This window comes from Sinocyclocheilus grahami, unplaced genomic scaffold, assembly GCF_001515645.1.
Source record: "Sinocyclocheilus grahami isolate Dianchi unplaced genomic scaffold, SAMN03320097.WGS_v1.1 scaffold122.1, whole genome shotgun sequence".
In the NCBI taxonomy this organism is placed as follows: domain Eukaryota; kingdom Metazoa; phylum Chordata; class Actinopteri; order Cypriniformes; family Cyprinidae; genus Sinocyclocheilus; species Sinocyclocheilus grahami.
The window spans coordinates 1,069,190-1,084,035 of NW_015505301.1; the positions used below are offsets into that span (position 1 = coordinate 1,069,190).

Genomic DNA, 14,846 nt, shown 5'->3' on the forward strand with positions numbered 1-14,846 from the left:
GGACATGGCAACATAGCATAGTAACTCAATCTAAGTGGTTCGTGAGCCGTGATTGACGCTGCTTTTATCCAATCACAGCTGCTGTTGTAAATTCTAAGCAGCGAGCGTAGAGAAGTCCAATACCCGTCCTCGATACGTTAAGAGGGCGTGTCTAAAGTGAAGAATTGTCCAATCACCCGTCGATGGTGCGCCTGCAGTGCTCAGAATCCCCGCCTACGGCTTCCATTTCTGTTCTGGAACACACGAGCGCTCGCGAAGATTACACATTTGCTTTTCTGAATTTGTCTTCTAATGTAAATAGAGTAGTAAGTGCAAAACTTTGTGTAAAATACAAATCCACGTGGATTATATTGTGCGGACATGGCAACATAGCATAGTAACTCAATCTAAGTGGTTCGTGAGCCGTGATTGACGCTGCTTTTATCCAATCACAGCTGCTGTTGTAAATTCTAAGCAGCGAGCGCAGAGAAGTCCAATACCCGTCCTCGATACGTTAAGAGGGCGTGTCTAAAGTGAAGAATTGTCCAATCACCCGTCGATGGTGCGCCTGCAGTGCTCAGAATCCCCGCCTACGGCTTCCATTTCTGTTCTGGAACACACGAGCGCTCGCGAAGATTACACATTTGCTTTTCTGAATTTGTCTTCTAATGTAAATAGAGTAGTAAGTGCGACATATTGACGAAGTGAAACCTATTTATATTTGGATAAATAGTGTTGTTTTTTTCCGCTGAAGGACACGTTTGAGCTCCAGAAGAAGCGAGGCGGGCTTTTATTCCCCATTTTAACTTTAGTGAGCGGCGTTTTCCGCCGTTTTTTTATTCCCTCCCCTACCCCTCTCGCTCCCCCCTGTGAGAGTCGCGGCCTGTAGTGCAGCCACGAGGCGCGTCGGACCACCGGGAATCAGGCGATGGCGGAGTTTGGTAACGGACTGGCAGATGAATCTCTGCTGGACTCAGACCCGGGACATTCAGAACTTGAAGACCCAGGTGTCGGCGATGAAGAACCGGGATTAGACGAGGGAGAGGCCGCTATTGAAGATCCGGTGAGTGAAGGACGCATTTCCCTCGCTTTAACAACAAGTTAAAAAAATGTGTATAGGTTTTCATCCTAAATTCTAACCCCCGGCCTCACATTTAAAAGAAATATGTGAATTTCATACCAAAACTAAATTCTCATGTTTACGCGAAACCGGTTTTGCCAGGTCGGTTTGTCCGCCATTGTGGCTCACGCAGTGCAGTAGAATTAGTGAGTGACATGCGTGCTGCCGGCCGCCATGTTGGCGCAACATTGGTCTGGGTTCCTCTGCGCCAGATCTGTCGACCTAGCGGGGGGAAAAAATCTTCATCTCAAAAAATGCGAGACGGGAGATGTAAGAGACCGGGGCGAGGGTAGGACAGGCCGCCATTAGCCGCAGCAGTGTGGGTCCATCCGCAAAGAAGCAGACGGCTCAGGGTAAACACGCCTCTTTTCTGATCAGTAATATTTGTGGCGTGCAAAAGTAAGTCGCGTTGGTACCTGCGCGTGATTGTTTTTGGCCTCTGCAATGGAATAAATCTTTATGCGACGTGTGTGACATGTTAAGAGGCGTGAGAAGCTTTTATTTTCAGATTTTGCGTCGAATTGGTAACATTAAGGAAAGCTACAGAGTTGTCGGTGGGCAAAGCGCACTGTATGTAACGTAATGCACATCTGTATCGCCGCGATCATTTTATTCGATGTGCGCTAAAGATTAGATGCCGCTCGTGATGTATTGCATCATTTGTTGGTGATTTTGTGGTGGAGATGGTGCATTGGGGCTGGGCTGGTGCGTTTTTCTCCGTGCACATTAACATTATTGGAGCTAGAGTAGGTCATGCATTTGCATGCAGAATGCATGTCTACTTTATTTCATCATGCAATGAGGGTGTGTAAATAATTAGTCACTGTTGGTTGCGCTTGTGATCGGTTGTGAATGCTAGCTCGTATCATGCAAAATCTTGTTTTAACTGCGTGAAAGAGGCCATCACATACATGCTGGGTTACTTTACTCGAGATCCAAGTGCGACTCCCACTGCCCTGCAATGCAGCACTGCTCAAACTTGTGTGCGTGCGTGTGAACACACACCAAAAGTGTGTTCGCTCGCGCACGACAATGCGTGCACGGATGGCATCATGCTTGGGGCGTCTTGCTGACTGGACAATAATAAATGGTGGTTTGAAAGAACTCGGTGCACAATCACGTGTGAAAGTGCATGTGCATGCTGTGTCCACGATCACTGGTGAGAATAATGAATGAGTGTGCATTCTGGGAAAGAAATCGGCTGTATTTAGCAGCAACACATGATATTGATGCAATATAGATCCAATGTGGCTGTCGATGAGGGAAGCCAAATAATTTATTCAGAATATAGTTATGCAAAATATTCCATTTCAGTTTTGTTAAATGTCTAACAATGTGTTTTTTGATGGTTGAAGTCAGTATATGTGCATTACTTTGCCTTTTCAGGAGCTGGAGGCAATTAAAGCCCGGGTGCGAGAGATGGAGGAGGAGGCAGAGAAACTGAAGGAGCTACAGAACGAGGTGGAGAAACAGATGAATCTCAGTCCTCCACCTGGTAAGTGAGACTAAACGAATGAATGAATGAATGAGGGAGGGTGAACGGGCAAGTCTGGGGAAGATTGAGCTCTAGGGAGAGCACTGCAGAACAGGCAGTACTGGTAAATAGGACTGCATTAGTGGGAGAAGAATAACTAGCTCTGGACCATTTGAGGTCAATTGAGTTATGACTAGAAACAGAACGTAACCTAGATTTCAGCTGTGAAGCTATGCAGTAAGCTTGCAGACACTAGTTTCTATGGAACGTTATTCCGGACAATTTTCAAATAGAATAGCAAATTGTATTTTCAATTGCGTTTTCAATATGTGGACGCATAAATTGTGACATAATCCAAATGCAGTTGCAAATCCTGCATTACCGTTTGCATTTTCGCTACAAACACGCCCCCTAGTATAGCTCCGCCCCCTCACATTGATTGACAGCTTTCCATGTAGACATCGGAAATTCAAACGCAAAAGGAATTGCAATTGCATTTGAGTTTTGGCAGGTTACATGCGTGACGCAGCGAGAGTGAAAAAGCAAACTGGTAATTAATATTGCTATTTAAATATGACTGGCTCGTAACTCCTAAGACATGGGAAATACAGTTGCAAATGGACTTTGCTTTTTCATTTGAAATTTGGCCGTAGCTGTGCGTTCGCGAAACCGAAATTGCAAACGGTAATGCAGGATTTGCAACTGCATTTGGATTGTCACAATTTATGCGTCCACATATTGAAAACGCAATTGAAAACACAATTTGCTAATCTATTTGAAAATTGTCCGGAATAACGTTCCATAAGTTTCTGTGCTAAATCACATAAATGCATGAGTGTTGGAGTTGAATGGGAATACGGTGTTTTCTCTTTGCAGCTGGCCCTGTCATTATGTCTATTGAAGAGAAGATGGAAGCAGATGGGAGATCTATTTACGTTGGAAATGTATGGGCAATTATTTTTATACCGACTTAACTACAAGCTATATTCATGTATTTTGTTGCATTTATGTCACATGTAATATTTTCCTTATCATAATTGATTTAATGACATTTTAGAAGTGGTGTTGATTCGATTTTGTCTCTTGCAGGTGGATTATGGTGCGACGGCAGAGGAGTTGGAGGCGCATTTCCATGGCTGTGGTTCCGTAAACCGAGTCACCATCTTGTGTGACAAGTTTACAGGACACCCCAAAGGGTAATTCATGCACTCTTCTGTTGGTTTTTCTCTCTTAACCTACAACATTCGTCGTCGTCTTGGGCATCTTATTTTCTTCTGTTTTGCAGCATCTGCTCCGGATAGGCACTGTAGGTTAGAGTAGGCATTGATGCATCACCTCAACCCACAAAACGAACAGTAGCCACTGAAATATTATTCAGATGTTCTGAAATTTTGTACAGTAAAGCACACTATTAATCACAAATTATTTTACCTTAAAATAACTTGTCTCCAGAATCGGTTGAAACATAATTGTTTATCTTTTTGAATAGCCACATTGCAGTAATTAGTATGGTATTTTGTTACGTTGCATGATTTTACACTATTTATATATGGACTTGAGACTGTGAAGTGTGAGACTGTTCTTTAGCTTTTGTGCTATTCTGGTGCACAGTGTTTTCAAGCTGCTCCCATTAATAATTTGAATCATTGCATGGGGTCATTTTTTAATGCAATGCTTTAATCACTGCTACTTTGAACACTGTTCATATCTTAATACATTTTTAACAATATGTATATTAGGGCTGTGCGATATTGAAAAAAAATGCTATACACGATACCTTGTTAAAAAATGCGATATGCGATACGATATTGCTTAAAGTGTGAAAAATCTATTTAAATTATATTTTTAAATATTTAAAAATGAAAATTGTATAAACAATTTGTTTCACATTCTTTCTTGGAAAAGAAAGAATCACTACAACTTCTGAAAGTGACCAGCAGTGTTTTAGCAGTACATAAAAAGTAATGTCACAAATCAGAAAATGTCATTTTAACATCAATGTGAATGACAAAAAAAAATTAATGACACTAATTTTATATCATTGTGACTTTGCATTCCATACACTTTAAGTACTACTTCATATACCACAGCAAAAACTATAGTCTGAGAAAGTTCAAACATGATTAAAGGCAAGTGAACAGTCAGTAAAAAAAAGAAAGAAAAAGGGGGGGAAAAGAACAAATACACAATTTACAAGCATAGATCAAATAAACGGTAGTATTCAGATACAGAAATTTAATAATTAAGTGTAAAATAACACTGCATTGTTCACTGTATGAATTAAATTTAGATTAATCTTTGTTATAGCTGTTTTGTTGTTTGATTAACATTAGTGACATATTCAGCAGTACGTATTTATAGGCTGCTGTCCCTTTAAATCTGACTGCACGGATCCAGTATAATGATACACATCCGATTTCTTTCTCAGCTATTTACATTCATTTAAAACACAACTGACTGCGTTTACGAGAATGATCGTCGAGCCGGGTACTATTGACATAATTCTGTGTGTATGTGTCTGTTCAAACATGAGGAGGAGATGCGAAAGACGAATCAACTCGGTGTTCGCGCGCCATCTGAAACGTGTCTCTGTGTTCAGGTGTGAGTCTGTCAGACAGCAAGACGAGACGACAAAAGAGTTGCTTTCTGCAACTTATTGCTCTTGATAACTCTTTTTAAACGTAAAGCAATTCTCTGCTATATGCGTCGAGCTAAAACTTTGACCTTTTGCAATGTTTTGATTTAAGTAGCCTATTATTAAAATGATTCAGCTATCGCACGGCGTTGCGATATGCATATCGCGATATTTACATTTGCGATATTTCGATATTTTCGACATATCGTGCAGCCCTAATGCTTATTTCGTTTTTTGGTGCATATATTAGGTCTGTGCAAAAAATCAAATGCGATTTTCATGCGCATCTCGTCAGTAAAGCCGGTTCTGTGATTAGTAGTAAATCTCCAGCACGTGCTTTCAGATGGAGCGGCATTTACTACACAGTCATAGTTCACTGACAAGATGTTCAAAATCGGCAATGAATCGCCTGCGTTTTTGAACGCGATTTTGTGTTGATGAGATTTGCATGAAAATTGCATTAGATTTTTGCCCAGCTCTTATATATATATAGATATATATGTTTATATATGCTTGCTTGTTTTTTTTTTATTGACCTCACCTGCCCTCATTTGATCATTTGCCCTATTCATGTTTCAGGTTTGCATATATAGAGTTTGCAGACAAGGAGTCTGTTAGGACAGCCATGGCACTGGATGAGTCCTTATTCAGAGGAAGGCAGATTAAGGTGAGATGAGGCATTACAAACTCGCTAACTAATGCTGCTAATAAATGTTTGACTTTTAAAGTCAACATAAAACTGATAATTCTGTTTAAGCAACAAATATTATTGTAGAAATGTAGCACATGCTTTATGAAGGATTGGCAAACACTTACATTTTCAGTGTATTTTTTACCTTTTTTTAATGTCATTTATTCAATTTTTAGGGTCTGTACAAAATATATTTAAAATGTTTTTGGAGTCTTTTGAAATTTTAATCATAAATTTCCCAACTGTTCTTACAGGTTGGGGCCAAGAGAACAAATCGTCCTGGCATTAGCACCACAGACCGCGGTTTCCCTCGGGCCCGCTTCCGCTCACGGGGAGGAAACTTCTCATCCAGGGCGCGCTACTACAGTGGCTACACACCCCCCAGAGGCAGAGGACGGGCCTTCAGGTGAGCTCCATGCCAGCCTTGCATGTTTGACAGTGACTGACACACAGGCTCCATCCTGACAGAGAGTGCTGCTGTGAAAGTGTGTGTGCATCAGGGTGGGGGGACAATCTAAAATAAGTGTTTCTAAATGTTGATGCTTCATTTTGTTATTTATTTTATTTATCCCATCTTGTCATGCAAAACACTGCTGGAAAAATGTATCAAATCAAATTCATGTTGGTTTTATAATAACATGCCAGTCGCTTTTTTTCCTTTTTCAGTCAGCCCCTCCCCCCCCCCCCCCTATTTTTTTGCTTGTTACCTTTCTGTTCTAATCTGTAATTGTATAACAGTCTGCCTCTGTATGTATGCATGCCCCTGTTTAATGCCTCTGGGCGTGAGGAGAGAAGGAACCGCACCACTCTTATTTGTAGTCTGCACTCTCTGTACAAACTCCTGTGTGTCGTCATGTTAAAAGGAAAACTGAGGAAGAATTACAAACCATTAAACACATGCACAGCCATCGTCATCATCGCTGTCCATTTCCCTCCTGCCGTGTAAGATTCTGAGCATGGAATGAGCCTTCACACTCACCAGAGGTTCGAAAGTCAGTCTGCTTCCCAATGTGAAGATGATTTCTGAATTGTGTCTTAAAACAGTGAGCTGCTTAACAGTGGTGAATTTTTTTTAACAGGCCTGTGGTCCTCTCTAGAAAGACGTTTCACTAGGTTTTGGGACACAACCCAAATCCTGATAGGCCCTCTGAAAGGATTTAGCACTCAATTAATAGTTTCGGCGACGAAGAGATGTAAATAGAAGATTTTATGTTGAAAGATCTGGTAGAGTGAAAGCATTTTATGAATCAGAATCTTGTACATCAGTTTGTTGGGAAACTCTTGTACGTGCACTCCCACACTTTGACTTTTTTTGTTGGAGTGGAGCTTGGGTTGATGCCCTGTGAAAGGTTTTTGATTGGTTTAAATTAGTGCTGTCGAACGATTAATCGCATCCAAAATAAAAGTTTTGTTTACATAATAAATATACACAATACACACATGTATATTATGTATATGTAAATACACACACGCAGCATATATTTTGAAAATATTTACATGTATATATTTATATTCATAGAATTTATATCATATATAAATATTTAATATATAAACGTAACATTTTTCTAGGGCTGCACAATTAATCGAAATTAAATCGCAAAGGCAGAAGCTGCGATTGTCATGCATATCTTTGAGTGAAGCACGGTTCTGTGTTCAGCAGTAAATCTCCATCCGAAGGCCAGAGGCTGAAACTCCAAATACGCCTTGTAGAAGAAACCCAGGAAATCCCTATCCACCTTTCTTCAATGCTGAAGTAAGCCTATGGGCAAGACTTCAGATTCATTAGCCGCTATAGGGAAATAACGAGAAGAATAACAATGTGCATTAAACGGTAAAACTGTTTGCATTATAAACCATTCGTAATTAAAGGGTTAGTTCACCCAAAAATGAAAATGAGCCCATAAATTACTCACCCTCAAGTCATCCTAGGTGTATATGACTTTCTTCTTACAGACAAATCCAGTTGGAGTTATATAAAAAATTGTCTTTGATCTTTCAAGCTGTTTCATCACGCTCAGCGGGTGTTGCAGTGCATCAGTCCAAAAGCAGTTAAATAAAATGCACCCATCCATTAAAAAAAAAGCTGTTTCACACGTCTCCAGGGGGTGAACAAATGCCTTCTGTAGCAAATCAATGTGTTTTTGTAAGAAAAATATCCATATTCAAAAGGTAATAATCACTTTAATCTAGCTTGCGCTCACTGTTGTACACTGGAAGCAGTTCCGGGCGGATGACGTATGAGGTCAGTGCTGCGCGTCTCATGAAAACCAACGTTTGTTAACGGGTGCAAAGGAAAACCAGTCTCCTCTTGGCTTATATCGAAATCCTCTGACATTCTTCTTTACAAATTCTCGTTTTGGACTTCTAATTCATGACCGTTGTTTTGATCTCTCCCCTGCGCTTCTGCGTGCGTCACTTCTGAGCGGCGCAAAGCCGACCTCCATACGTCATCCGCCCGGAGCTGCTTCCGTTTACAACAGTGAGCGCAAGCTACATTTAAAGTGATTATTACATTTTGAATATGAATATTTTTCTTACAAAAACGCATCGATTCGCTACAGAAGGCCTTTGTTCACCACCACAGAAGGATTTATTTCAAACACTCGTCTGACTTTATGAAGAGAGTTTGGAGTAAAAACATGTTCTTAAAGGTCGTATTTTCACATGCTTTCAGATGGAGCAGCATTTACTACACAGAGCCGTAGTTAACTGACAAGCTATGCAAACAGCTTTCATAATCGCAGAACGATTTCTTAGATTTCATAATCATGCTATTAAATCGATTATGAATGCAATTTTGCGTGGCTTGTCCGTGAACTACGGCTCTGTGTAGTAAACGCTGCTCCATCTGAAAGCACGTGCTGGAGATTTACTACTAATGGCGGAACCGGCTTTACTGACAAGATGTGCATGACAATCGCATTCAATTACTCGTGCAGCCCTAAATGTGTGTGTGTGTGTTCATCAATACATAATAAATATACACAGTACGCACATATTATGTTAACAAAAACTTTTATTTTGGATGTGATTAATCACGATTAATCATTTGACGGCACTAGTTAAAATATTTATTTTATCCCACACCCAACTTGATACCCAGATTTGAATTAAGTAGGTTTTTATATGGTGGCACATTTTTACAGTTAGCCAATGGGATTATACTGTAAAACAAGATAAACTATATCAAGTATGTAGCTGATGTCAAGTTCAGCTCTAAACAACTTGAAGGCAAGTGTGTGTTTGACCTCGGGCACATTTGGTTCAGAAAAGCCCATTTTGGGTCATTTTCACCCCCTCGCATGATTAACAACATGTTCACTTCCAGAATGGAGGGTTCATTACTGCAGCCTGATATTGACTGTTTTAGTATCCAGCCAATAAGACGGAGGATTCTGTGCCGTAAAGCGCACAGGCTGTTCCTGGAGGGGGTTTGTGTGAATGAAGAGCGTCTCACTGTGTGCGTGTGTGTGCGTGCGTGTGTGTGTGTGTGGCCCAGTCCATATGTGGAGAGCTGTGTGTCGTCAACTGTAACTGTGTGCATGTGTTGGAGGGTTCATGTCCCCAGGATCTCTCCTTTACAGAGACCACAGGAGCCGCCCCGTTCAGAGAGAGAGAAAGAGGGAGAGCGTGCTTTCACTGTCCCCTACACTGGACACTAGATCATTTCTAAAGCCTGAATATAACACACACACATTTTGCTGTTGGATAATCTTCCTCAGCTTCCCTTTATATCAAACCACTTTTACTGGATTCTTTATACATGGTTGCATTAATCACTAGTTATCAGATGAAGAGGGGTATACATTGCATTTCATATTATGAATTATGTGTATACCTGAAACATGAGTGCACAAACGTTCACCTCATAAGGCCCTTTAACATGCATATTACTGACATACAAACACTCATATCCCCCAAAAATCGAATTGGTGTCCGTCGTCTTAAACCAACCACAAAAAAGAACTCACCCTCTTTTTCTCTCTCTTTTCCAGGGGCCGAGGGCGAACAACATCGTGGTACTCCCCTTACTAATACCTTCCTACCCCCCTATGAAATCCCCCCCTATCTATAGATATCCCTATAGAAAAGAAAAAAAGACCCCTCTCAAAAAAGGAAGAAAAAAAGAAGAAAAAAAAAGACAAAAAAGGAAAAAAAAAAAAAAAAGAAAAGCGCATCTCCTGGAAAGACAGACTGACTGGCCGCAGTGTGCGATTGTGTGTGCGCGTGCGTGTGAGGAGGTGTTGCGATCGCCCTGGTAAGGTACAATATGGCCGTTGGGGAGATTTGGTGGCATTTGTTTAAATTTGAGAAGATGATGTAATCTCAGGCTGCAGATGTGTGTCCTTTTGTCTGGCTGTGATTTTTTTCTCTCCGCAAACAGCCCCTCTTATGTTTGCACTCGAGAAAGGCAAACAGAAAAAAAATGTTAACTTTTTTTTTTTTTTAATGATTGTAACGTGAATATGTGAACAATTTAATAGCAAGAATGTTGTTGTTTTCACAAAGTTGTGCTATTTGAGATCATATTCTCTATTTTGTCTGTGCTCTCTCTGGAGTCCCTTTTCCCCCCAGCGCTGGTTTCTTTCCCGTTCATCCCTCACTCGGATTACTTCCTCCACCTGTGTTATTCCGACAGTGGTTTAGAGTTGGGCGTTGTTTTTACGTTTTACTGTTCTTCAACCATCTTCCACACCATACAACTATTGTAAGATGGCATGGCCTGAGCTCTTGAGATCTTTTCTTTTGTGTTTTAAAAGTTCTTTTTTTGTCTCACGCTGCCATACGCCATTCCCGACCATCCTTTCCCTTTTCCTGTGCTGCTTCTCCTCCTTTCCCCTTCTCTCTCTCTCTCTGTATATTAGACCACTTCTTGTCGTTTCAGGTTTCAAGACCAGTGGAGGCTGACTACCCCTCCTCCCGTGGCTGCGGCGCCCCCTACCGTCTCGGCGGCGTCTCTGTCTCTTTCTGCACCCGCTATGCACACTCACCCCATCCTCTCCATGTGGGGGGGTGGGGGAGGTGGACAGGGCGACCACCGGCCCACTGCGGGAGGCATTTATTACAATAACAAGCGCTGAGCTTTAACAACATGAATATACTGAGATGCACCAGGCCCATGTTAACACAGACATACAGACACCGCACACATCCACCACACAAATTTATATATCGTGAAGGCAGAGCCATGATAGAGCAATGGCTGCTTAAATTGCGAGTGAGTGAGAGAGGCAGGACTAGAAAGAGCTTGAAGGGGAGGGTTCTTCTAGGGCCTTGTCTTTCTCAGTGCACAGTGCAGTTAAGGCACGATGGAGCACTAACGCGTGGGCTACAGGTATCGGTTACTTAAGGAGGGCTTCGGAGCTTTTATTTCAGGGGGAGGGAGGGGGGTTTGTGTGGAGAGGGGTTTCTTGTTTCTGTTCGTTTTCTTTTTTCAGATGGGGGAGTGGGTGTGGATGAAAAGAGAAGATGTTTTCCTTTTTTATTTTATTTTTAACCCATGAGTCTGTAATTAGAAAAAAAATTAAAGACATTGTGTAAAAAGTATTTGAAGTGTTTGTTTGTTTGTTTGGTCTTTCTTTCGGGCCGTTCTGTGACTTCCATGCTAGGTTTCCATGGTGGTGGGTAAAGTGTAAAATAAGAGTAAAACCTAAATGTACGTGTAAAATTAATTCTATCAGATGGTTTGGCCAAAATGGTCACTCATTCCAAACTCATCATAGTGATTATGCTTTTGTTGCTTTCATGCCAACTTGATGTACAACGTATTTTACTCGTTACAACCTGAATTATGTACATGCTTTAGTTTTACTTAACCCTAATATCAATATGACCCCAAATCAAGTTTTCCTTAGGTAAAAAAAAAATGGTTCCCTTCATCTCAATGGAATAAGTTTTTGTGACTTTTCAACTCTGTATTCATATAAAAAAAACAGGCAGTAAACATTTTTTTTTTTTTACAAATCTGGTCTTTGGGGTCAATATGACCCCAATTGAAAAGGAATGTGAATTCTCTCTCTCTCTCTCTCTCTCTCTATATATATAATTATAAAAAAAATAAATCTGAAAATTTCCACAGAAATTAAGGCCTGGTACTAGGTTAGAAATGCAATGTAGAAAAGACATGCTCAATCACATGCACACGCACACAAACACGTGTGACTGCAACAAAGAGCATTTTTATAGAAATTGGCAAATAAAATCAATAAATTGAAAATGTCCACACAAAAACGAAGGCCTTATACTGTACACACACCATTCATATCTGCTTATTGCAGTTGTTTTTTTGGTATTGGTTTTATTTACATTTAAGTAAAATAAAATTGTTTTTATTTTACTTTTTAAATTGAAATAAATGTGCCTGCAATCAAGTTTTAGTGACCACTTGTGTGGCATTATTGCAAAAGCGGGCACACCAAAATACCTCAAACAACAAAAATTCTGTATATATCAGAAAAGCTGTGAGGGGAGGAGTTGCCCACTTCCAGAAAAAATTAATGGGTCTCTATGGACCTCTGCTGGATATATATGGTCACTACACTATTCTTTCAAAAACTGATTTCTACAAGTTTTTCTCTAACCAGCAGATGACAGAATTCTACAACTAACACCTAGATCAATATCTAGAAACAACTTAAATTAAATTTAGATCATTTAAGTAAATTTTTCATAAAAATGTAATGTTTCACATGCAAGATAATGGTGTAGTTGAAGAATTTTGTGCTAAACCGGTACAAAAGTACTTCATATCTCCCAAAACAGCATTAATGTATAGATGAGAAGTGAACAAAACAAATATATCTATTATTTGTATGATTAAAAATGTATATATTTTTTACAATTACTCTTTCAATTTTGGGGTCATACTGACCTCAAAGACCCTAAGTGTATACAGGAAATGCAGACCTTATGAGGGTTAGTGCAATAAATGATAATCAGATAACCATAATTTAAAATATAGAAGAGCCAGATAATTATGCATAACCTTTTTTTTTCTTTCCAAAAAAGACTGGAAAAATATTTTGATCCTTCGTGCTTCTAAGTAGTGGGCAATCTTACCCTTGTAGCCTCTGAATAATTTCACATTTTGTGCTGTGACAACTAATTTAGCAAATGTCTATTTCAACACGCATGTCCTTGATAATGTCCCTTCACCTTGAAATCACATTTGCAGGTTTTATGTTATGTTATACAGTACACCTGTTGACATTAAACTTGTGAAATCCTGTGAAACTAGTTTCATCTCCTGATTTCAAAGCTTAACTTCAAAACCCTTATAATGTAGTTTTAACATATAAATAGAATTGTATATATTTTTCTGGCTTGCCACAGGCCACCATGCCATGCTTCCTCTGAAAGGAATATTCATTCATCAAGCAAGGAATATTGCTTTTGAAAAAGCAAAAATTATATGGCTGATTTGGTTTGCCACAGTATAGCAAACTTGTGATTTGAGTGGGACCAAAACCAGTAAAAGAACACCTGATACAAGTGACGGCCATTGTGATGCATGCAGGCTCTGCACGGGAAGAAACAATAATACATATTTGATCATGATCATTTTAGTTTGCCTTCATTTATTTCAACAATTATCAAGAATTGGGGCATTTTTTGTTCACCAGATCAAACACAATGATTGAATAGATCCAATTAAATGATTAAATATGAAATGAGTGTAGCCATATTAAGATCCTAATAACCACCACTTACAAAAATGTTTCACCACTGAATACACTTGAAAAAATAAGCATGCAGTCACCTAATTTTATTAGAAACTTAAAGGATATGCAAAACAAGGTAGTCAGATTAGCACTGAGACAAACCTTTTTACATAAGGCTCTTTCCACACCCTTGTTCACGAAAGGAAAGATTTATTTAAACATCAAAATAATCATTTTGTTGAAATTCATCTTAAAATCTCCTTGGCATCAGTGGTTTACTTGTGTTTCCTGAAAACTGAAAAGTTACAATATGTATTAATATACAGTAGGGCTGGGCGATTTGGCAAAACATTAAAATCCCGATTTTTCCAGAACGTTTGACCGATTCTCGATTTTTTTTAACGATTTTTAACTAGTCAACTTGAAAATGTAACTACAACATGATTCAAGTATAACTTTTTCTTTATTAACCCTCTAGTTAAAGACAATTCTATCCCAAGTGCAGCACACATGTTGTCAACGATGTAAATGTTAAACAAATCGCTTGTTAAATATATTTGCAGAAAAGATGCATAAACCACAACTACATATTGTACAAACTTGTCTTATACATATTATGTGCTCAGAAATAATACGAGGAAAATGCTTTTAAAAAAATCTCAAAAGTCAAGGTAATTCAAATTCAAAATGACTGACGGTATAACACCAGTAGACTATTAGGCTATTAACAATAAATGTTCTGTAAAAACAACAGCAGCTTTCAGCCTGTCACCATGACGCAAACATGAAATATCAGACATACAGTAGTAGTTCTTTACAGGTTTTGGGTTTTTTTATTCGATTGCGCTGCTTTTCCATTGTTTTTTCAGTGTAAACATGGATGTGTTTGACTGTTGCGCTCGTGTCTCATGCATGAAACGCCATTCTAAAAACACTGCACTCAAGTTCAAAGAAGTTCACTCCCGACATGCGGTTGGATCGTCCTTTTCTCTTTACTGTAAGCATCTTGTCAAAGTGTCTAATTCTAACATTTGGTAATATTTCTATTCAACATCGCGGTTCCTCGATTTCTAAAAAATCAAATCGTGGCAAAACATTCAATTCGGATTAATTGATAAAATCGGGAAAATCGCTCAGCCATAATATACAGTAAGAAGCACTCACATAACATACAAAACAAATACTTACTTTTCTTTTTCCCTTTCTTGATAATTTTCTTCTTTTTCTTGGGTTTTGGATTATCAGTATCCTATCAAAAAGAGAACATTCACTCAGAAAAGATCAAC

At 39.3% G+C, this 14,846-nt stretch overlaps 1 protein-coding gene across 3 annotated transcripts; it reads left to right on the forward strand.

Annotated features, from left to right (window-relative positions):
* Positions 1-565: 565 nt before the first annotated feature.
* On the forward strand, positions 566-11,829 carry LOC107589928 (polyadenylate-binding protein 2-B-like). Of its 3 annotated transcripts, none has more exons than XM_016278506.1 (7): positions 566-1,042; positions 2,486-2,594; positions 3,450-3,517; positions 3,663-3,769; positions 5,788-5,875; positions 6,154-6,305; positions 10,785-11,829. In XM_016278506.1, the coding sequence occupies exons 1-7, from the start codon at positions 908-910 to the stop codon at positions 10,978-10,980; spliced, it is 855 nt and encodes a 284-aa protein (XP_016133992.1). In that variant the 5' UTR covers positions 566-907; the 3' UTR covers positions 10,981-11,829. The 3 variants fall into 3 exon arrangements, with proteins under 3 accessions (XP_016133992.1, XP_016133993.1, XP_016133994.1); XM_016278507.1 differs by lacking the exon at positions 10,785-11,829 and adding an exon at positions 9,895-10,339; XM_016278508.1 differs by lacking the exon at positions 566-1,042 and adding an exon at positions 1,315-1,452.
* Positions 11,830-14,846: the final 3,017 nt, after the last annotated feature.

Excerpts from the sequence above, each read along its gene's own strand:
- LOC107589928 (XM_016278506.1), top strand. The coding sequence starts at position 908 with ATGGCGGAGTTTGGTAACGGACTGGCAGATGAATCTCTGCTGGACTCA. Across the intron at positions 3,518-3,662 it reads GATCTATTTACGTTGGAAAT|GTGGATTATGGTGCGACGGC; the intron begins GTATGGGCAATT and ends TGTCTCTTGCAG. Across the intron at positions 5,876-6,153 it reads TCAGAGGAAGGCAGATTAAG|GTTGGGGCCAAGAGAACAAA; the intron begins GTGAGATGAGGC and ends CTGTTCTTACAG.